Source organism: Dromiciops gliroides, chromosome 4 (genome assembly GCF_019393635.1).
Source record: "Dromiciops gliroides isolate mDroGli1 chromosome 4, mDroGli1.pri, whole genome shotgun sequence".
NCBI classification, from domain to species: domain Eukaryota; kingdom Metazoa; phylum Chordata; class Mammalia; order Microbiotheria; family Microbiotheriidae; genus Dromiciops; species Dromiciops gliroides.
The window spans coordinates 364,319,628-364,343,966 of record NC_057864.1 but is presented as its reverse complement, the minus strand read 5'-3'; the positions used below and the strand labels follow the sequence as shown (position 1 = coordinate 364,343,966).

Sequence of the window (24,339 nt, the reverse complement as noted above, 5' to 3'; positions counted from 1 at the left end):
AGGCCTTCTAGTATAACCACCTCATTTTACAGATGAGAATACAGGGGCAGAGACTTTCTTTTACTTGTACTGAAAGCTACAGAGTTAGGTTCACAATAGACACCTGATAAATATCTGTTACCTTGACTTCTTGGGAATGAGTGTCAAGGAAGCTCTTAGCCCAGAGCTCTAATGTATCTCATGTTAAGTCCCAGGACTGTTACAGGTCTGGGTCCAAAGGAGATTAAAAACAAAATACTCGAGCAAAGGGGCAGTTTTTGGTATACTTGAGGGCAGCTAGGTGGCACATTGCATAGAGTACTGGGCCTGGAATCAGGAAAACTCAACTTTCTGAGTTCAAATCTACCCTCAAACATTTACTATCTGTGTGATCCTGGACAAGTCACTTAACCTTGTTTGCCTCAGTTTCCTCATCTGTAAAATGATCTGGAGAAGGAAATGGCAAACCACTCTATAGCTTTACCAAGAAAACCCCAAATAGGGTATGAAGAGTCAGACAGACACGACTGAAAAGAACTCGACAACAACAAGAACCGGGTATTCTAAAATATTATATATTTTCAGGTCTTTACAATACCACCTCCCTCTTCCAACATCACTCTATAGAGCCCCCATCCAATGGTACAGTATCCCACATAAATGTCTGAAAACAAATGCCAAAATCCGAACACATACGGTATTGAAAGCTGCTGTTCTGATTGCAAGTCCGACACTGTGGGTTCCTCACAGGCTGCCCAGGGACATGTTCTACCAACTTGCAGTACATTTCAGGTCCTCGTTCCCCACATGTAGCATTGGTGGTGATGAGTGCATTTGTGGCCAGATTCAGCACAGCTGGAAATAAACCTACAGGGGACACATAAATGAAGTGGTTAGGCAAGAAACAAGGCCAACACAGCTTTGTTTGACTGTGGAAAATGTTTGCAAAAGAAACTGAATTTTCAAAAAGCCCTAATTTAAGTTTTACATCAAAGCCAATGCTAATTAAATAAAACACAGCTTAGCACACTTATCAAAAGCACAGCAGAAGTTTGCTAGGTGTTCAAGTTATCTGAGAGTCAAAATCTCAGACCTTCTTGGGTATTAACTTTTACAATTTAATTGGAGGAAATCATTCATATCTAATGCATTTTAAAAATAGGACTGCTGCCTGTGTGCTTTACAGAAGATTTTACATCTTCTGAGAGGTAACTTCATAATCCATTCTAATTCTTTTACACCTAACATTTTAGATGGTTATTGGAATCACATAGAAACATTTTGGGCACATGTATTCATCCTTTGTTTGCAAGATCATAACTAAGTTTGCTTCCATGGTCACATTCCCATTCCTTACTTCTCATCTGACATAACTGAGGCTACAACAATCACTGCCCCCTTTATTAGATTCAAGGGGAAAGGGAATGAGGTAATTACAGGGGATGGGGGAGGAGGATATCTTTCCTTCCTTCAATGATAGAGAACTATGCCATTCACACACTAACAATTGAGCAGAAACAAAGCATAACATTAGTATTAAACATGCTTCATGCTTCACTCTCTGAAAGTCTGTTCGACATCCAACCTTGAGGAACTTTCTTGCCCTGGTGCCTAGCATTCTGATTGTTACCTTTCTTTCCCAGGAACATTATCTCAAAAAAACACCAGCAACCATGTTTCATTTTACTCCCCTCCATGTGGTTCATTGCTTTGCCAAAACCATACAACGTAACTCACCAAAACCCTTTATATTGTAACCATGAACTATAATAGGATCAACTTTGCCATTGTTCCTTGATAGGGCATGTCACTCTGCTCCCTTATGGTTCTATTCATCATCCCAATAATTTTCTGAACTAAAATGCCTCTCCTGACCATTGCTCCCCAGTATTCTTCCTCATCCATTAGAATGGAAAATTATTGAGAGCAGAGACAGCTTTTCTATTTGTATCCCCAGTGATTATCACAGTATTTATCATACAATAAGCATGCAATAACTGTTTTATTCTTCTATCATTAATATATATGGACATACTGAGTTAAGACGAATTTTTTATCTCTTTAAATTCAATAGAAGCTATATCATGCTATAGAGGCATCTACTATGGTGATATGGCTGTTGAATTCACCTAGGCATCATAAAATCCTCATACTATGGGAGAAAATTTACACAGAGTACAAATCAGGTAAAATGAGATAAAAGGGAGCCCACCATTAAAATTGATATTTGTGTCTGTTTTGGAGGGTTAATTAATTCTATGGTAGCAAGTAGTTTGCCTTTTATAGAATTAACCCCTTTTACAGAATTAACCGCTATGAACAGAGAACTCAACCTTTTGCATAAAATAGTTACATACTTTGTGGTAATCAAATAAATTAATTTTTAAAAAATATTTGATGATTATGACCTGCATTCCAGACACTTCTAATAAAAGAGTTACAGCATGATGACCTTGACAAAAAGTCTCCATTAAAAATAATGAAAAAATGCTTAATTTTAAAAACTAGGATTATAAAATTCTAGAGCTGGGAGGATCTTAGAGTCCAATTCCCTCATTTTACAAATAAGAAAACTAAGGCCCAAAAGGGAGAAATGACCTGCTCCTAGTTACAAAAGTTGTAAACAGCAGAGATTAGATTCAAAACCACTTTCTACCAGTAGAAAACAAGCTTCTCAAAGGCTTATTTTTTGTCACCATACTCTTAGCACCAAACACAGTACTTGGAATTGTCCTTGCTCCAAATCCATGATTTCTTCTATAGGAACTAAATTCACTGATTTTTTTTCATTCAAAGTTACTAAAACCATATCAAGAAGCCCAGGTTCTAAACTATAGCCATTTAACCTTTCTCAATTCCACCACCCCAGCACCTCCCCCCACATACACTTTGTAGTAAGTACCTTAAGGGAAGGGATCATTCATTGTAGTGAAGTTATAGGAATTTACCCCCTTCCCCACATTGCCTAGCATAGTTCTGCCCTAAGGATTACCTAAATATGTGGTTACCATATAGAAATTCTGGAGAGTATTGACTGAAATGTAGTAAAATACCAGCAGAGGCAGGGTGTGGTTAGATAGAGATATGGAGGACCTGTGTTTGAATCTCAGTTCTGCTATTTACTACCTATGTGACCTCCACATCTGTGGGCTTCAAATATGGTCTAGCTCTAAGTAGCATTATCTTCACATCTAATGCTAGGGGTTTTACCTCTACATTTGCATTCTGTCAACATCATCTTGTGAATTTTATTCATATTGTCTCATAAATTCTTCATGGGTGATAAAGCCAAGGCTAGAGGCCTTCCTCATGTTCTTTTAACATTTTTTATTATTGTTAGATAACTTTATGTTTGTTTTTGTCATTTAAATATTTATCCACAATCTACCCTACACCGAAAACCATAAACCAGAGTTTTCAGAAATATCCTGTTAACCTGCTTTTTCTGGCATGACAAAGAAAGGTAGGGTTGATATTCAAAGTTCCCCTGACAAAAAATATCTTCCATATACCTTTCAACAAGATTCATTTGTTTAAATGAGCTCCGTTTTACAATTACAAATATCCCATCAACTGGGGCAGCTAGGTGGTGCAGTGGATAGAGCATCAGACCTGGAGTCAGGAGTACCTGAGTTCAAATCTGGCCTCAGACACTTAACACTTACTAGCTGTGTGACCCTGGGCAAGTCACTTAACCCCAATTGCCTCACTAAAAAAACAAAACAAAACAAATATCCCATCAACTGATAATACCTTGATGTGAATTATTTTACTCAGACTGTATTCCAAGGCCAATCAATTGGATTTTGATTGGTGGAAAGGGTGCGTAAGAATAGAGGAAGAATTTTGGAAGAATGCCTATTTCAGAGAAAAATAGGCCTATATAAGATAATAAAGAAAGAAACTTTAGAGATTCAGAATTTTAGGATATTAGGCACCTGGGGGAAGAGGAAGGTTGATGGCCGAGAAGTAATTAAGAAAAGTATTAGCAGAGTATCAAAATTAAAAACAACAACAACAACAACAACACTTAATTCACAGTTTTGCTTAGTACATTAAAGATAGCAACTCTCCTGCAGGCCAGTCAGTCAATTCCCCAGGTTGTATAGCAGTCAAGAACAGGATCAAGAGCTTTGGATTTGAGACACATTTTGAAAAAGGTAGATTTCCATCTAAGGGACTAAAAAGAGGCGATTTAGCAAATATTAAATGATTTACATACTAATGACTGAAAAATCCATGAATTATTTTTAGTTTCCCCACTAGTGAGGAAAAAAAAATAGATAGGAAAAAATACAATTAGGACTTGTATAAGAGAGATGCTAAACATGACCCACAATACTGCCAAGCTTGGCCCACGCAAGATTAAAATCCAATTAAGAAATATTTAACAAAATAAATAAAATTAAATAAAACATATATAATACTAATATTTAGTTTTCCAAATCAATATGTGGCCTGTAGGAATCCTGACATATACTTTAGTGGTTCTCATTTGCATTTGAGTTTGACACCATCATTGTATAGTATCAATATTTTTTTCCTTTTTATTCCCCTTTTCTTTTTTTTCTTTTTTTTTCTTTTTGCGGTGCAATGAGGGTTAAGTGACTTGCCCAGGGTCACACAGCTAGTAAGTGTCAAGTGTCTGAGGCTAGATTTGAACTCAGGTCCTCCTCAATCTAGGGCCAGTGCTTTATCCACTGTACTACCTAGCTGCCCCCCTAAAATTATTCTTAAGCAATTCCTATCAACCAATACTGTTATTGATAAGGAATTTAACTCCTAGTTATCATCCCTCCATCCTTAATCTTGATTGAGGTTTCTGGTCTTACTCCAAACACTATATAATAGTGGCTGGCAATTTTATAATGTTTTTTGTGTTACAGTGTTTTACATATATTATTTTAGATTCACCAATTAAGAGGTGGATAATGTAGTTATTATCACCACTGCCATCACCACCACCACCACCACCCGATTTTACTGATGAAGAAATTGAAGTTTGGAGAACTTAAATGACTTGCTCGGGGTCACATAGCTAATATGTGTAAGAGGAAGAATTTGATTCTGCAGTTGCCTCTCCCAGATTTTAACCAAGTTCATACAGTAATTGAGTAACAGATCTCTCCCATTGCATCACTCCTATACCTCTTCTTTCACCCATCCCTATAATTGGCCTATATAATACTTAATTATCGTGAAAGACTTCTCTGCTGACACTGTCAGTGACTTTACTGTTCACTTTAAAGCCATGTAAAGCATATTAGCCAGCAAGGTCCCCAATTAGTTACTAACTCATGCAATTTGTAGTCAATCAATATCTGGAATTCTACTGAATTGGCAGGATGTCATATTATGGATCACAGACCATTTTCATTATGTTTTAAAATCCATAAGCCTGTGACTGTTATATTTCCATTCCAAAGCAGTAGGCAATATTTATTGCCATCTACCATATAGGCTACTTGTTTAAGAGAGTGTGAACACTGCAAATACAAATGAAGTGCAAGCAGCAGACCAGCCTTTCTATACATTATTGACTTACAGCCTTGTTATTCAATTGGAGGCCATGTAATGTTAATAACATAAAAGCCAGCAATCACTTAACCATAACATTAAGATTGACACTCTGCTTCCACTACAGTATCTAAACTAAACAAATTTTAGTCAGATGCTCTTGTTGAAAGAAGCAAAACCTGGGAGAAGAAAAAAGGGGAAAAATATAGTTCTTGGTGCACAAAAAGGAGGAAAAGATTCCATTTTTAATGAAGGTGTGACTTAGGAAGAGGTATCACCAGAGTGAGTCTGGGGTCTACATTATGTGAATACATTGTAATAAAAGTTTTTAAAAAAGCAATCATCCAGATGTAGCCTCAAGATAAATACCAGGATGTCTAACATCACAAAGACAGAACATCTGGATAATTAAATGATTTTTTCCCTTTTAATCTGGCTATTGGGAGTGAAGACAAACATCATAGTATATGCATTTTTATTTTCCTGTGTTCTTTCTTAAATTACTCCAAACTGGTTTCAAAAATTAACACATTCTAAAATATTCTCTTTATGGACATGTGTAAGGATTATATTGTCATTTGTGAATTCATTCATCTAATTAAAGTGTATCAAGTTTTCTGTGCCAAAAGCTGAACTGCAACAGTTTGACTCTTCAAAGATTATCAATACAAATAGAAGTAACAGTATTATTTGATGTTTCATTAAAGCAACATTGTGATGGCTGATGAGTATCCGTGCTTCAAAGAGAAGCTATCTTGTCACATCCACTCCCCTGCTGCCTCAGTACAGATCAAGAAAGAGCAGGGGATCAGCAAAACATGTTAGAGTTCCTCTGAGAACAACCCTAGGCTTGTTGTCAGTTATGCAGTTTTCTATAAATGTTTTCCTTTAAACACTAAGAGTAAAAGAGAAAAAAGCCTATCTCCCAGTGGCTGGAAGCACTTAGCACACTGCCTGGCACATAGGAAAGTCTTATGCTCATTGACTTGACTTGAAATCAAGTGTGCCTTTAAGTAGTTTGGTCAAATAGCTTCCAGTCAATCACTACTAATTAAAAAGACAGAAGGGTCTAGTGGATAGAGTGTTTGTCCTGAAATCTTGAAGACCTGGGTTGAGAAGAATATCAACCTTGAGTTAAAAGATATCTGAGTAGTCAACCCCTTCATTTTATAGATGATTAGGCCCAGAAATCTTGTCCAAGGTCACACAAGTGATTAGGCACAGAAACAAAGTTTGCCCAAGGTCAGACAGTAATTGTCAGGGTAATCGTTTTCACCAGTAAATGGGTGCAAACAGAGGGTAGATGACAATTTGTGATGTAGAAAGGATTCCTACCATATATTACAGGGTTGGAGTTTTATCCATCAATGATAAGTTAGTTTGATTTAGGGATCTGGTCCATTTCATTGCCCACAATTTCCATATAGATAATTTTCCAAATGATATCACCAGCTGTAACCACCATGAGTTCTAATCCCACATTTCTGGTTGCTTTATAGACTCATTAAACGTCTTGACTATGTCTGAATTTCAAAACTACTAAAACAGAACTCCTCATCTCTCCAAACCAGTTTCTATTACTGAATTTACTGTTTCTGTTAACAGTATCAACATGCCCCTCATAATGCATGTACAAATTCTAGGTATCACCCTTGCCTCTCACATCCAACACATTTTTCCAATTTTTCCTGCATTATATATGTGTCTTACTTTCCATTTCTGCTTTCATCCCTCTAAATCATGTCCCTTCCCCCTTGTGCCTAGACATCTGTAAAAGCCTCCTGTTTCCCCCTTCTCAAGTCCTTTCCTCTTAAGTCTCTCCTATAAACAGGAACCAGAAAAATTTTCCGTCCAATACAGATTTTATCACTTACGGGGTCAAAAACCTTCCATGATACTCCATTAACTACTGAATAAAATCCAAACTCATTATGTTTGACAGCTAAAGTCTTCTACATTAAGTTCAACCAACTAATCCAGCCTTATTTATCACTCTTCCTATACATTATATCTCACACAATCTGGACTACTTTTTGAAATAGACCACAAAAGCCTAAAATTCTATATTTGGCCCAATAAAAAGCAAATTATTACTGTAAATAATTTTATTTGAGCCTCATTCTATCCTCTGGAGCAATGTAGAATGCATCTAATCTCTCTTCCACTCACAGATTTTAATAGTGCCTAATTAATACTGTTACTGAGAATCATCAAAGGATACATGATACAAAATGAGATTCAATAACATTTGAATGCTCCACTTGGAGGCTGGAGTCAGAAAGACCCAAGTTCAAGTCTGGCCTCAGACACTTACTAGTTGTATGACCCTGGACAAGTCCCTTAAGCTCTATTTGCTTCACTTTCTTCATTTGTAAAATGGGAGTAATAATGGTACTCACCTCACAGAGTTATTGTGAGAATCAAATGAAACAATTGTAAAGCATTTAGCACAGCATCTGGCATATCATATGCACTATATAAGTGTTAGTTATTATTATTAGAAAATATATTTTAAAATAATCACTTAATAAAATATTTTAATGGAAATCATAAATGAAATACTTTTAGTATACTTATTTTTTGCTTCCTAACTGAGGTTCACAGACAGGTTTTCATCTTCCGTATAAGAACCCTTTGTAGATTTGAGGGTCACAAACCATGTTAACATTTCCTGATTTTTAAATCATCTTTGTGAGTCAGAACTATGCCAATCACTTCTAACTTCCTCTTTATAGCACACACCATTCTAGGAAGTGATCCCTTCTAGTGATATGAATAACAGAAGGATAATCTCCGTAGTTCTTCAAGTGACAAATGTGCTTCCCTTTCCAAACTATGGCTCTGCATTACAGTCTCAGGCTTACCTTTTTCATATGCACTAATACCCTTAGAACTCAGTTTGCCTTGCTTACAAATATAGTGTATACATATTTGGGTTGAGGTGAATGGAGGAAGGGTGTTTTTCTTCCAGAGGTTTGATAGTCTTAGTTCATGCTATTTGACCAAATACCAGGTTTTGTAGGCAGCAGAATAAAGTAACTATTATTATATGAATCATTATATAATTTTTATTGTTGATGGATTAGCAAATTTAATACAGATATTACTCTGTTTCTGAATGAAAAATGAAAAAAATATCTAGAAACCCCGTGAAGTGTTTCCAGCAATGTGCATTTCTATTTATATGATGAGTAAAAATGTTTGTCTTTATTCAAGGAGCCTTTATATAAAAGCCTTGGTTTATACGCAGATATAAAATAAATTATCCCCTAATCACAAAACAACTTTTTTTCCCCCTCTTCAGGGCCTCCTATTTGCCTTCCTTTGCAGCCCTGCTCTTCCTTTTACATGATTTCTGAAATTTGCATCCTAGTCAAGAACTGATTATTTTTGCAAATTTCTTGGACAGCTCATTTAAATTCATGTTTATGATTGTGAATTAATCTTTTCCTTTCTTGCTCCTCCTTACTGTGCTCTTGTTGTCTACCAAACTCAGGACATTTGAGAAGTTTAATGTAAAGACCTTTAGTGGCATGGACTTACTCTTTTCTCATTCCAAGGACTGAGTGTTTTTTCCTTTGTTTTGCCATCTCTTGTTATATAGTTTAGTATAACTTATGTAACTCTCTCAGGGGCATGGAAAATTTCATAACCAAGGAAGAAGCTAGATGATTATAAAAGTAAATTGATAAGGTAGTTAACTCATGCTTAGAAATACAAACTCTGTGACCAACTCTGTGTGTTTAGAAAAATTACTCCACTGATCTGTGTCTTTACTCCTCTAGCCATTAAATCAGAGTATAAAAGGCATTACATTTGCCCACTCAATAACATGGTTTGAGTGCCTTGGAATTCAATTCAACAAACAATTGCTAAGTACCCACTTTACATATAAGCTATGTTTGTGGATTTGTTATGGTTAATTTGCAAATAGGTGAAATTATTTTCTAATGACCAGATACATTCAGAATTTACATTGGTAACTATTTAAAATCATGAGAGTCCACATCTCTTAAACAGCCCAATTGAAAACTATTTTCATTTTAAACCCCTCTATTTTAAAGTTATCAAAGAAACCATATGAATGTATGGGTTTCTCAGGTCCATATATATATATATATATATATATATATATATATATATATATATATATATATATATATATATATATATGAAGGGATTTGTCTACCCAATACCAACCCTAATCATCCAGTAGTTATATCCTGTACATTCAGTAGGTTTGGTTTGTTACTTTGTCACATCTCCCTAGCTCAAAGAAGAGGTAACCTGATACCTGTATTGCTATAATACCTGTGTTGATCCAGGTTGATTTGCAAGTAGATTTTAACAAATGATATAATACATAAGATTTTTAAAAATCCAAAAACCAAACCTCAAAAGCATGAGGATTTCTATACAACACTACCCAAACATAGGGAAAAGGACAAGAGGAATTTAATTCAATGTAAATAGAAATACATAAAATATCTATGTTTACTTACAATCACATATGCAAACTGAATATAAATTTAACTACCAAATAGTCTTAAAGATATAAAGGGAAACACAAGTAATTGAGATAGTCATTCTTAGTTCATAGCCTGTTCTAACATAATAAAAATTAGAATATTACCTAAATTAATACTCAGGTTTAGCATCACAAATCAAATTATCAACGGGATGCTATTAGAACTTGACAAAATAATTGACTTCATTTAGAAGAACCAAAGGTCTGAAATCAAGAGAAATAATGAAAAAAATGCAATGTTCATTTTAGTAGCAATGAAATGGAAACAAATTATATTCTCATCAATTAGGGCATGGCTAAAAATCTATAATATACGGATGAAATGCTATAGTATTGTGTAGTAAGAAATGACAAATCTGAAGCATTCATTAAAATGTGGAAAGATTTCTATGAACTGATACAGAATGAATTTAAAAAACAAGAAAACAACATGCACAGTGACTAACAAGATAAATGAAAAAAATCACTAAAACAAAGTTGAACTCCATAACAGATATCCTACAAATATTTTCCATAAGTTAAACTCTAAATCACATACTTTACTGTATATTACCTACAATGGTCATAAAATAAATCATAGCTTTTGCCTCATGCCAAAGTGTCAGGACAATACTAAAATAAAGTAATGCATATGTTGTCAGATATATGTAACAGATGTTTTGCTTTAACATCTGTAACAGATGTTTTGCTTAATTGTTTGTCTTTGTTCCAAATGAGGGTCAGTTTGGAGAGGCCAGGTTTAAAAAACTGCTTTTATATGTAAAACTAGGCTTTAAAGATAAGCTGTATTTTTAATTTTAAAAAATAATGTTTGGGGTCCATTTAATTGATTTAAATATTTTCTTTACTTGGCCAGGGACTAAATCTGTCTGTAATGTATTTTAAAAGTATATGCACACACGTGTGCTTATATACTTTTTAGTATATGTTTATGTATTTTGTTACATGCATAATTTAGTTTAATGATTTTTATTATGAGTTTATAACACGTGAGGCATAACTTTCTTTATTACTAATTATTCTATGAATATGATATAGTTCTTCAAGAAAGGCTGACAAATAAAGATACAAATTTACAAAATAAGTTAAATGACTAGTCACTTTGCAAAATGATTCACCTTCAGATTCTTTAAAGTAGTGCACTCTCTAGAGCATTTTAAATGCACTTCAATTTAAAGATCAATTTCAAGAATATGCTTATTATAAAAATTGAGTTTCACATATATGTAGCTATGAGAATTGTCATTGGTCTGGGTGAATTTCAAATGAATGATTTAAACCTCCATTCAAGTTTATGAAAATTCTAAGCACTAGATACATTTACCCTCCAAATAATGTCAATCCAAGCAGAGCCAGTACTTATTTAATTTTGAAATCAAATTTTCGTAAAGTTTAGGTAGCTAAATGACATATTAAATTCAATCCAATCCAACAATCATTTATTATGCACTGTTCATGTGCAAAGCACTTTGGCACTTGATACATATAAAAAATGAAAAACAGAACCTGCTCCAAAGGCTATATTCTAATGGGGTAGTGTTTGGGGATGATATGATGTGTAAATAAGTACATCTATTATATTCTGAGGGTGAGGGTGAGAGAACTAACAGCTAAGGGGATGAGGAAAATTTTCCCATAGTAGATGACACATGAGTTGAACCTTGAAAAAAAAAAGGGATTTTAAGAAGATGACTTAAGGAGAGAGCATATTCCATGGATAAGAAGATGGGAGGATGGGGGCAGCTAGGTGGTTAAGTGGATAAAGCACCGGCCCTGGATTCAGGAGTACCTGAGTTCAAATCTGGCCTCAGACACTTGGTGCTTACTAGCTGTGTGATCCTGGGCAAGTCACTTCACCCCCATTGCGAAGAAGAAGAAGGAAGAAGAAGGAAGAAGGGGAAGGAAGAAGGGGAAGGAAGAAGGGAGGAGGAGGAGGAGGAGGAGGAGGAGGAGGAGGAGGAGGAGGAGGAGGAGGAGGAGGAGGAGGAGGAGGAGGAGGAGGAGGAGGAGGAGGAGGAGAAGGAGGAGGAGGAGGAGAAGGAGAAGGAGAAGGAGAAGGAGAAGGAGAAGGAGAAGGAGAAGGAGAAGGAGAAGGAGAAGGAGAAGGAGAAGGAGAAGGAGAAGGAGAAGGAGAAGGAGAAGGAGAAGGAGAAGGAGAAGGAGAAGGAGAAGGAGAAGGAGAAGGAGAAGGAGAAGGAGAAGGAGAAGGAGAAGGAGAAGGAGAAGGAGAAGAAGAAGAAGAAGAAGAAGAAGAAGAAGAAGAAGAAGAAGAAGAAGAAGAAGAAAGGAGGATGAGCCACCATGAAATATCTTGTGCAAAGGTACAGAGGCAAGAAATCAAATGTCAAGTTCAAGGAACAGCAATTGAGTGGGCGTAACAGAATTTGGAAATGGGAATAATGTGTAATAAGCTTGGCAGAAAAATGCTGTTGTGGTTGTGGTTTGTTGGTTGTGGTTGTGGGTGCTTGTGGTGGTGGTGATTTCCTATTACTACCCTCTCTAAAACATTTGGTACTGTTGAACAATTTCCCAGATACTCTTCTCTTCAGGCATTTATGACATCTGTATTGGTTTTCCTTTCTGAGGGTCTTTTCCTCTCTTTCTATAGCTCTTCACTCCATGATTTTATCAGTTCTAATGATTCAGTGATTATCTCTATCCAGATGACTCACAGAACTAGCTCTCTTCTCTCTACTGTGCTTCAGTAATATAACTCCACCTACTTCTTGGACATTTCAAATTAGATGCATCATAGGCATCTCAAACTCCCCATGTCCAAAACAGAACTCAGTACTGTTCCCCCTAGAGCAGCTGCAATCTCAATTTCCCTATTACTATTGAGGATATCGTCATTTCTTCAGTCATCCAGACTTACAACTTCAGTGTCTTCCTTGACTCCTTACTCCTAGCTGCCAAATTTGATATCTTCTCTATAATATCTGCCAGATATGTTCCCTTCCCATCATTCACATAGTTACCACCCTAGTTGAGGTCCTTATCTTCTTTCATGAAATATTGCAAGAGGCTCCTAATTGGTCTGCCTGCTGTAAGTCTATCCTTACTTCAATCCACACATTGCACTTACCCAACAAAGGTGATTTTCCTAAAGTTTAAACCTAACTATTTTACTCTTCTACTAATAAACTGGCGTCCTCTTTTCTCCTGAATCAAATATAAACATTGTTTAGCATTTAAAACTATAACATTTCCCATACCCATAAATCCTAGCATACTCATAAAACCCAACCCTTACCTATATTTCTATCTTTGCCATGTATTACTCCCCTACACACAATCTATAGTTCAGTCATACTGTCTACCTGCTATTCGTCACATTTAGATGGATCTCCTTTCTCTATGCCTTTATATTGCCTATTCCCTCTTCCTAGAATATGAAGAATCTCTCCTCTCATCTGACTCTTAGCATTCCTGGTTTCATTCAAGACTTAGCTCAAATGCCACCTTCTGCAGGAAGCATTCTCTAGCTCTCTCATCTTTTAAGGCCTTTTCCTCTAAAATAACCAGCCATCTACTCTCTTCCCTGTACATACTTAAGCATATAATGTCTTCTCCATTAAAAGGGGCAGCTAGGTGGCGCAGTAGATAAAGGACTGGCCCTGGATTCACAAAGACCTGAGTTCAAATTTGGCCTCAGACACTTGACACTTACTAGCTGTGTGACCCTGGGCAAGTCACTTAACCCCCACTGCCCTGCAAAAAAAAAAAAATTGAAAAGGCAAGTTCCTCCCGTCTTCATATATGTTTCTGTGTTTCTGTGTGTATATATTTATATGCAAGACACAGAAAATAAACATTCAGTTGGGCCCAGAATTGAAGAATAGACCAGTGGGCCAGATTTCCATGTACAGTAAGTATATTTATGAGTTTCTATAGGTTATTATTATGATTATATATCATAGTGTAAGTTATAGGCATTCTTCATCCACTTAGTTTTTCCTAGGTGGATGGTTAGATCAAAAGTTTTTCATTGGTTATACATCTCATCTAGATCATCTGTACTGTTCAGGGGTTAGGTGTTCTAATCAACATGTCATCTGCAAATACAGATGCAAATTGGTTATGCGGTGTTTAGAGTTCTGGATCTGGAATCAGAAAGAACTGAGTTAAAATCTAGTCTCATATCCTTACTAGCTATGTAATCCTGGATATCACTTAACTTCTATTTGCTTTAGGTTCCCCAGCTGTAAAATGCTAACAATAATAATAGTACTTCCATTCCAGGGTTGTTGTGAGGATCAAATGATATATTTATAAAATACTTAGTAAGGTTCCTGGCATATAGTGGGTGCTATAAATGTTTATTCCATTATTTTTCATCTGGAGAATCTCATCATCTATATCTATATTTTGGGGGGTGGGGCAATGAGGGTTAAGTCACTTGCCCAGGGTCACACAGCTAGTGTCAAGTGTCTGAAGTTGGATTTGAACTCAGGTCCTTCTGAATCCAGAGCTGGTGCTTTATCCACTGTGCCACCTAGCTGCCCCCCTATATCTTTATCTTTTAAAGAATCTTGTGTTGATAAATGAATGGCAAACATTATTGGGGCTAACACTCATGGCAATATTTTTCTCTAATGAATCACGTGCTTTTAAAAAATAAAATAGTAAATACAGTTGGATTTTGCAGTCTCTATATCTTTTAGTCAGTTATGTGGCAGAACAAAAGAGATGTAGTCTAGCACTGAAATAGCACATTGAAAAGCATTGCTTGTTCCTTTCTAATATACTCCTCTACAATACTATCAACTTGTTTCCAGATTGTTTGCAAAGGTTTTTTTTCTGAATCTTCCCTTGCCAAAAGTTCCATCTTTATGATGCTAATATTATTCTAGTGGTATTATATAGCTTTGAGACATGAAATGATATAACATTCAAAGAAATGAAAATGACTTTCATTGAGAGAATAATGAAAAAGGAAATGGTATATGTATACAACAAATTACAAATGAATTATGGCAAAACAGAATAAAGGGTGTAATCAGAGAAATATACGAGAGAAAAGATGGACTTTTGAGGCTAAGAGGAACCAATATATAGCCTATATGCTTCTGGTAATCAATCAATATCAAGAGAAAGCTAAGGGGATCCCTCACTATTTGGAGGAAACCTGCTCTGATAAATTTACAGGATAAATATGTCAGAAGGAATATCTACATTAATGAGATCACAGATACTTGCAGTATATAACAAATGTTTAATGAAAATAACAACAATAACTGTGAAACTGTCAACTCAGGGAAAGATGTTCAATCAATATGCATTTATTAAGTATCTACCATGTGCTAAGAATTGTGATAAGAGCTAGAAATACAAAGACAAAAGTTAAACAGTTCTTGTTCTCAAGGATTTTGCAACCTATCCTGGGCGAATGGGATAGACTTAATGTAATCTAATAATGATGGATGAATGTAACTAGAAACATATTACACAATATGATCATGTCATTTTAGAAATGGAAGATACCAGGGTCAATTAGGTGGCACAGTAGATAAAGCACTGGCCCTGGATTCAGGAGGACCTGAGTTAAAATCTAGCCTTAGACACTTGACACTTACTAGCTGTGTGATCCTGGTCAAGTCACTTAACCCTCATTGCCCTGCAAAAGAAAAAAGAAAAGAAAAAAAGAAAGAAAGAAAGTAATGGAAGATGCCTCTAAAGAGTCCTTAATCAAACATCCTCATTCTGCAGATGTTGAAACTAAGTAAGACTCAGAGACATTAAATGAATTATTCAAAGTCAAACAACTAGTTAGTAAAGGTAGACCCTAGTTTAAATTACAATTAAAATCTAAACTAGTAAAATAAAACTGGTCCATTAAAGCACTTTACATTCATTGTTTCTTAAATAAAAATTGGATAATAAACCTCTACTCTCTCAGAGATTTGGTAATATCACGTATTAAATTATGGCACAGAATAACATATCTAATGATAAAAGAGATCTTAGAGGTCATCTAGTCCAACCCCTTCATTTCACATAAGAGGAAAGTGAAGTTCAGAGACATTAAGTATCTTTCTTATCCATGGCCATGTAGAATTGGCAGAGCTGAAACACAATCTACTTTTCTCTCCACACAGATCCAATAAAGTTCAAGATCAGCTAAGAAGCAAAAGAAAGAGATGCAAAGAAAGGGCACAGAATTCATTACATACTAGTCCACATTCAGGACTCTTCCCACCCATCTAGCAAACCTCCTTCAAGTAAAGAATGATACCTGGATCTCTCATGGAAATTCCTCTTCATTCCAGACAACTCTCAAACCTATATCACCGTGCTGCTGTGAAGGAAGTGCTTTAGAAGCCGTAAAGTACAATACAACCTAACAGTTAAGATTTAATTCCATTCCCATAATCACATTGAATCATTTTGTCTCATATCAGTAGTTTCCATAAAGTCCCTTTGTAAACCCTCAGTAGATTGCTTAGAGAAGAATTTTGATGATCAACTATCAAAATACCCTGATTTTTCTTTAATGACTTAAATATAACTCAGAGAGTAGACATGTAAAACATAGCAAATGATGGATTAGATATTGTCATCATCAATTTCTCACTTATTTGTTTTCATTTTTGTCTTATGAACACTTTGAAATGGGCTACCCTGATACTTGGGAGAAGTACCCAAAATAACAATCGAACTGCTAACAATGCTCATCCATTTCCCAAAGACTACCATTAACTTCAGAAATGACAGATGGTGTTCAGAGGCTGGCTTCAGGAAGTTATATAACCAATGGAGCAAATTCATCATTTAAAAAAAACATTTGTAACCATTCAAATGTTTATAGTCGTCTTGTAGAGATTTTTAAAAAAGTTTTGCTTTGCCAACTGAAAGCCTACTCTTTTGTAAACACACAGCTCTTGGGTATAGAATAGTTTTCCCACCAGATTATGCCAATAATTTCTCACCTCTGCTGAGAGTAAGAGAAAACTAGCTGCTTCAATGTGACTAACTATTCAAACCAGTTTTCCTGGTCTGTGGAGGCCTTTGAAACATTCATGCTGGCAAGTGAGGCTGTTTGCAGTTGAATCATTAATAAAAAGACTAAAGAAAACATGTCAATTTAAAACATTCTAAGAAATATTAAAGGAGAAAAAGGTACTTGTCTGTTGCAGTAATGAGCTATGCAGCTGTGTGGGAACACAGCAGGTATAAAAAAAACTGGGACAAAACAAAATATTGCAGAAAGGAATGGTTTCCAGCTGTGCTGCATGGGCAGTCACTTAATGTACCCAAACCATGATGTAGATGAAGAGCTTTATAGAACTGTAAAATAAGTCCAATTTGAATTAATAACTGTCCAGATACAACAACGCCTACAGTCTAGAAAAATGATGCAAAATTCATTCATTCAAGAGCAAACAAAATCAAGGAGAGAATGCTAGCTAAGCCCCATCTATGTTTACAGGTCTTTCCAATTTGTCATGTGCTGTTATTAAGTTTTTTTCTGTTCTTTTCCCAAATGGAGGCTATTTTAGAAGGGTTAAGGTTTGGGGGTTTGTTTGCTCATCTCTTTTTTCCTGCAAACTATCTCAGCAAAATGGTTTATTTTCCTCTGTGGAATTACTTTAAAATTTCTTATGTTCTATCTTTTTTTTCAACTAGGGTGAATTATATTTTAATAATACTAGTTCAAAAGGATGGATAACAATCATTATAACACAGATGAACCTCAGGCAGAAGGTGACTATAGAAAACCAATCCCAATTATGGATTTTGGAAGAAGAGAAGAGTTTGGGATCTATAATTTTTTTTCAGTTTGGGAGCTCCAAATGAGGAAATTCCCTCTACCATGCAGATAAACAACTTTTCTTCAATCTATAGAAAGTCTTACAGAGTTGTTTAAACTTAGGTAAGTCTTATTTCTTCAGAGGCCAGTGCTTTGAAATACTAAAATTGCTACATAAATGTTAGTGATGATGATGATGATGCCATGCTGCCTGTCTTGTATTGAATTTGTCTTACTGATATGGAAAAGTAGAAGCCAATGGAGGCTATCTTCATTTGCCTAGCACTGAGAAAAAATAAAACAAATTCCAGATACAGTTGGTTTAAATTTCTTTTAGAAAACATTTCAATGAAATGAGACAGAATAGCTCTTCATGTAAAATTATTAAGAGGACCTTAATAAAAATAATCCCTCTGTTAAATAAAAGTAGTAACCTAATGACTGATGGTTGTAGCAAATTGTTAATTTACAAAGGAGAAGCAATGTACTGCACTGGATAGAATGCCAGTCCAGGATTTAGGAGGACCTGAGTTTAAATATGGCCTTGGACACTTCCTAGTTGTGTGGCTCTAGGCAAATCAGTTCACACTATTTGCCTCAGGTTCCTCAACTGCAAAATGAGCTGGGAAGGAAATGGAAAACCACTCCAATATGTCTGCCAAGTCCAAATGGGGTCACAAAGAACTGGACACAACTGAAAAATGACTGAACAATAAATTTTAAAAGGGCTAGTTTTAGGATTTAAAATTTTCTTACTCAGAAACTGATATAAAAAACATTTTAGGACTATGGGACTATTGTATAATAAATATTTGTACTATACGTGACAGAAATGTGGATTCAAGGTTCATCACCCTAAGTTAGAGATATGTCACAGTACATGTAGAATCCTTGAATTGAGGCATTAGAAGCCATATTAGAAAATATAGTCAGTGACAGAAGAAGCTAAGTGTAAGAGAGAGATCAGAGAAGTTCAGAAAAAAAAAAACTGTTTTAAGAAGTTGAGATTGGGGCAGCTAGGTAAGATAGAGCAATGGCCCTGGAGTCAGGAGTACCTGAGTTCAAATCTGGCCTCAGACACTTAACACTTACTAGCTCTGTGACCCTGGGCAAGTCGCTTAACTCCAATTGCCTCACAGAAAGGAAGGAAGGAAGGAAGGAAGGAAGGAAGGAAGGAAGGAAGGAAGGAAGGAAGGAAGGAAGGAAGGAAGGAAGGAAGGAAGGAAGGAAGGAAGGAAGGAAGGAAGGAAGGAAGGAAGGAAGGAAGGAAGGAAGGAAGGAAGGAAGGAAGAAAGGAAGGAAGTTGAGATATCCGAAATAACAACAGAATATAGAACATAGAAGCCCATAAAGCTGGGAATTCAATTCAATGGGGCTAAAACTCTGGCAGAAGATAAAACCACCTGATTAGAGGCTCTGTTCTTATATTGGAAGCTAACTGATTGGAGGAAAACTGTTTGAAAGGACTTATTGGAAGGTCTGCCTTGACCTGTAGAGCAATCTATAGCTTAAAAGGGGGGAATTTAAAGGTTTACCTGTATTACTTTTTAACATTATCTATAGTTTGAGAGGGGAATACCCCTCAAAGCTGGTAGAGAACACATGGTTTCAAGAGAAAAACAGAGTTAATAGTCAGAGGAATTGCATTTAAATTACAGTTGTACTACATATTACTTGTTCTAACCCTCAATTTCCTCATCTATTAAATGAAGGAGTTAGATTAAATGATTTATAAGGTCTCTTCTAGCTCTAAATCCAGTATCTATGAAGTCCCAGCTCTTCTATTTACTAGCTCTGTGTGCTCAACACAGACATTTAGCCTCTCTAAAGCTCATTTTTCTACATCTGCAAAAGGAGATCTTACCTCCCTTATAAGGTTGCTTTGATGACCAAAAGAGATCATGTATGTGGAAAAAATTCACTGTAAAAACAAACAAAAAAAGCTTTGAAAGTCATAAGAATTATGATCCATACAATAACCACTCATTCCAGAGGACAATTGATAAGCTATATTATTCTTTATAGAGAGGTGATGCATTGAGGGTATGGAATAAGATAGATCAATCTATCTATCCATCTATCTATCTTTCCATCTGAGTCAAAGAAGAATATACAAGGAATTTCTTTTTGTCTATCAAGATCACTGACATTAAATCTTTAATTAACTTTCAGATGAAGTCACTGTATATTACTTTGCTTAACTGGTTTACTTTGTTAAAATAGACTTCTGATGAAGCAGGAATAATTTGCGATTGTATATAATGTAAACAGAAAACATCAATCAAGCTTACAGTTAAAAAAACAAAATTATTATCAATTAAAAAAGAAAGTAACTATAAGATGCAATACAAATGGCAGGTAATGTTCTAATTCCTGGTAAATGAAAGGGAATCCTTTGTATAGATGATGAGAAAAAAGAATTCCTTAGTGGTATCATCGAACTGGGGAAACTAGGTGTCACAGTTGACAGAGTGTGAGGCCTGGAGTCATGAAGAGTCATCTTTCTAAATTCAAATTTGGCCTCAGACACTTAATAGTTGTGTGAACCTGGGCAAGTCACTTAACCCTATTTGCTTCCATTTCCTCATCTATCAAATGAACTAGAGAACAAAATGGCAAATCACTCTGGTATCATTGCCAAGAAAACCCCAAATGGGGTCATAAAGAGTCAGACATGACTGAAACAACTGAACAACAACTACTAAATTATTTGAAAGAGTACTTATTTATTAGGTGCCTTCAATAACATAAGACATTGTACAAGGAACTGGGGGTACAAAAACAAACAACAACAGCAACAAAACACCTTGTTCCTACCATCTGGGAGCTTATGAAAGGTATCCAGAAGATTGTTTGGTAGGGATTCCCAGTCATTTGATCAGTAGAACCCCAGAATTCCAGACTCCAAAAGCCCCTAGAAGGGCATCTATGCCAACCATCCCCAAACAGTGTCTTCCTATCCCCTTAAAGTTGACATTGCCCATGGTTTTATTTTTGGCTCTAAGGTCCTTTTGGCTTTCTTCTCTTCCCCCTGTAATATTCTCTCCTTTGGCAGTCTCACATCCATGAACTGAAATACCACCTTTATAGATACAACTCTTAATTAGTGGTTCTTTACTGTGCTTTGAACACATTGGCTCATTGCTGCTTTCCATATCTATGCTTTTATCTATGTTTCTTTTACATTAAAATGCTTACCATACAAATGTTCATAAAATTGGATATTGGTGAGAGATTAATACCAATGTATATCAGCAACACACATATAATGCAAATCTCACTTCTCCTACAAGGTCCTTCATGAAAGCTTACTCAATAAGAGCCACATTCATCTTTTCCTTCCCCTACTTTCTATAGATCTTGTCTATACCACAAATTTTGACATCTGGTAGTCAAGAATTGGTGTAGGTTTTATTTTCCCAGTGAGATAATCTTGTGATTACAGTTTTAGAAAAGTAGGAATGGTATAGACTTTGATCTTAGATTCAATCTTCAACCTAAGGGCTTTCTTAGGACCTTTGAATTATTTTTTTTATATATTTTTAAAATGTACCTTAATATAAGGCTTCTTTTTGTAATCTTAAACATTTTGTCTTATATATTTAAAATGTTATTCTGAGAAGAGGTCCATAGATTTCATTAGACTGCCAAGGTAGTTGTTTAAAAATACTTTCTCATTTTAACTGGATTGTGTATGTGTGTTTACAAGTCCAAATGCCAAAGTTGCCCATTTAGAGAGAAGAAAAGCTGCACACAGATATACACACATTTTATATATGTGTGTATACATGCATACATATATGTGTGTCCATGTGTATATACACATATACACACAAACCTATCACAAACATACACGCATATGCATATATACATATGCATACATGTATGTGTATAATATGTGCATGTGTGTACATATACACTTATATGCATTCATATATGCACACACAGAGAAAAACAATGTTAAGTCATTCAATAAATGTTGAATACATACTATATATGAGACCTTGTGCTGGGCAGGGGAAAAAGAGGAGAGGAGACTATAAGCCAGAAGATATGCTTGTGTTGTAGCATGAGGTAGAAGTGGAGGGTGGAGTTAAGTTAGTGAGTAACCACAGAAATGCCCCACCAAAGGAGCATAATAATACATTTTTAATATATACAGAAGACAACAAAATGAAATTCATAAGAGGACCCAAGGAAATAGAACATTGTGTTTATGCCTTGCCATATCTGATATGTACTCTAAAAGCCCAAACTATATGAAACATTCTATTTTTATACAATCCCATTTGTTGTTCCTTCTATACCAAAATGTTTTGATTCATTGTTTATTAAGTTCATCTAAAAGAAAAAATTAAAAGTCATTTATTAAACCAGATTTAGTTCATACTCTCAAAGAGCATATAGTTTAGCAGCAGACATGCATCTTTATATATCTGTTATATCATTCTATACAATGAATTATTTTTAAACGGATGTTTTGCTTTTTTATTTTTCAGAAGGCTAATTTTGCTTTTTTGTTGTTGTTTAAGGCAAGATGATAAGAAATATTTTTCTTCGCAAAAATTTCAATTTTAGCTATGGTTGAAGAGAAGAAGTAATGTCTGAACAGATGGCTGTCAACACACCATAAACTGCATACCATGACTGAGATTCTGCACACAGAAATATGCAACTTGGTACACAGCAGAATTTTTTCCTGTAAATGCCAAGAGACATCTGGCTTGAAAAGCCTGCAAAAATCAATTTGATGCTATTCTATGCTGTCATTGTCTTTCACAAATATTAAATTACATCAGCATCTGCTACCATCATTGATGACAAAGGTTGTGTCACCAAATCCATTTTAAACCTTGGCTTGAAGAATTCTGACATATATATATATATATATATATATATATATATATATATATATATATATATATATATATATTTACACAGCATATTTTGTTGAAATTTAATTCTTTGGGGAAACTGGCAGTTCAGGAACAGCAAGGAAGCAAGCAAGAACTTAAGTACCTACTGTAGAACAGCTAGGTGGTTCAGTGGATAGATTGCTAAGCCAAGAGTCAGAAAGACTCATTTTCCAGGGTTCAAATTGCTTCAGACACTTATTAGCTTTGTGAGCCTGGGCAAGTCATTTAAATGTTTGCCTCAGTTTCCTCAGCTGTCAAACGAGTTGAAGGAAATGCCAAACCACTCCAGTACCTTTGTCAAGAAAGCCCCAAATGGGTTTACAGAGAGTCAGATACGACTGACTGATTTACCTGAAATAGAAACTCTACATATGTACAGTTGTTATGGATATGATTGGTGTTTAGAGTTGACTGTTCTCACCTAAGCATAGGAGGGGTCATCATCCCTCTCTCTCTTCTTGCTACTAGTTCATTTCCTTTCAGAATTAGAACACAAGAAAACAGCTGAGTACTGAAACCTGGTTAAACAACAAGTTACCATGCCATGAAGTAAACAATGTAATGGATTAAATGTGATATTGGTAACTGAAAGAGTTAATATGCTCCTTCCCACTGGATACTCACCTACCATCCCCATACATAGAAATGGGCTCTGTCCTAATTGAAAGTAAATCTATTTGCCAATTTCAATTCAATATAAATAATTTCGCTCAAGGAGTCCCTACGAATTTTTATGGGTCCTGTGCCATTTAACCCGTTCAATTTTAGGTCAATTTTTAAGTAAGTTCACTTCAATATTTTTAAAAGTAGGTACATTGTGGCAGCTAGGGGGCACAGTGGATAGAGCACCAGTCCTGGATTCAGGAGGACCTGAGTTCAAATCCAGTCTCACACACTTGACACAGGACAGGACAGGACAGGAAAAGAAAGGAAAGGAAAGGAAAGGAAAGGAAAGGAAAGGAAAGGAAAGGAAAGGAAAGGAAAGGAAAGGAAAGGAAAGGAAAGGAAAGGAAAGGAAAGGAAAGGAAAGGAAAGGAAAGGAAAGGAAAGGAAAGGAAAGGAAAGGAAAGGAAAGGAAAGGAAAGGAAAGGAAAGGAAAGGAAAGGAAAGGAAAGGAAAGGAAAGGAAAGGAAAGGAAAGGAAAGGAAAGGAAAGGAAAGGAAAGGAAAGGAAAGGAAAGGAAAGGAAAGGAAAGGAAAGGAAAGGAAAGGAAAGGAAAGGAAAGGAAAGGAAAGGAAAGGAAAGGAAAGGAAAGGAAAGGAAAGGAAAGGAAAGGAGGAGAGAAGGGAGAGAAGGGAGAAAAGGGAGAAAAGGGAAAAAAGGGAAAAGGGAAAAAAAGGAAAAAGGAAGAAAAAGAAAAAAGGAAATAGGAAAAAAGGGAAACGGGGGAAAGGGAAAGGGAAAGGGGAAAGGGAAAGGGAAAGGGAAAGGGAAAGGGAAAGGGAAAGGGAAAGGGAAAGGGAAAGGAAAGAATATATTGTGTTGGAGCAGCTAGGTGGTACAATGGATAAAGCACCAGCCTTGGATTCAGGAGGACCTGAATTTAAATCCGGCCTCAGACACTTGACACTAACTAGCTGTGTGAGCCTGGGCAAATCACTTAATCCCAATTGCCTCACCCAAAAGGGAAAAAAAAAAAGAGTATATTG

The 24,339-nt window shown here is 35.7% G+C and overlaps 1 protein-coding gene across 1 annotated transcript in view; it reads right to left on the bottom strand.

Annotated features, from left to right (window-relative positions):
- LAMA2 (laminin subunit alpha 2) overlaps nt 1-24,339 on the bottom strand; it is an 804,877-nt gene that overhangs the window by 585,129 nt on the left and 195,409 nt on the right. The window contains 1 exon segment of the mRNA XM_044002871.1: nt 676-846. Within this exon segment, the coding sequence (XP_043858806.1) occupies nt 676-846 (171 nt within the window).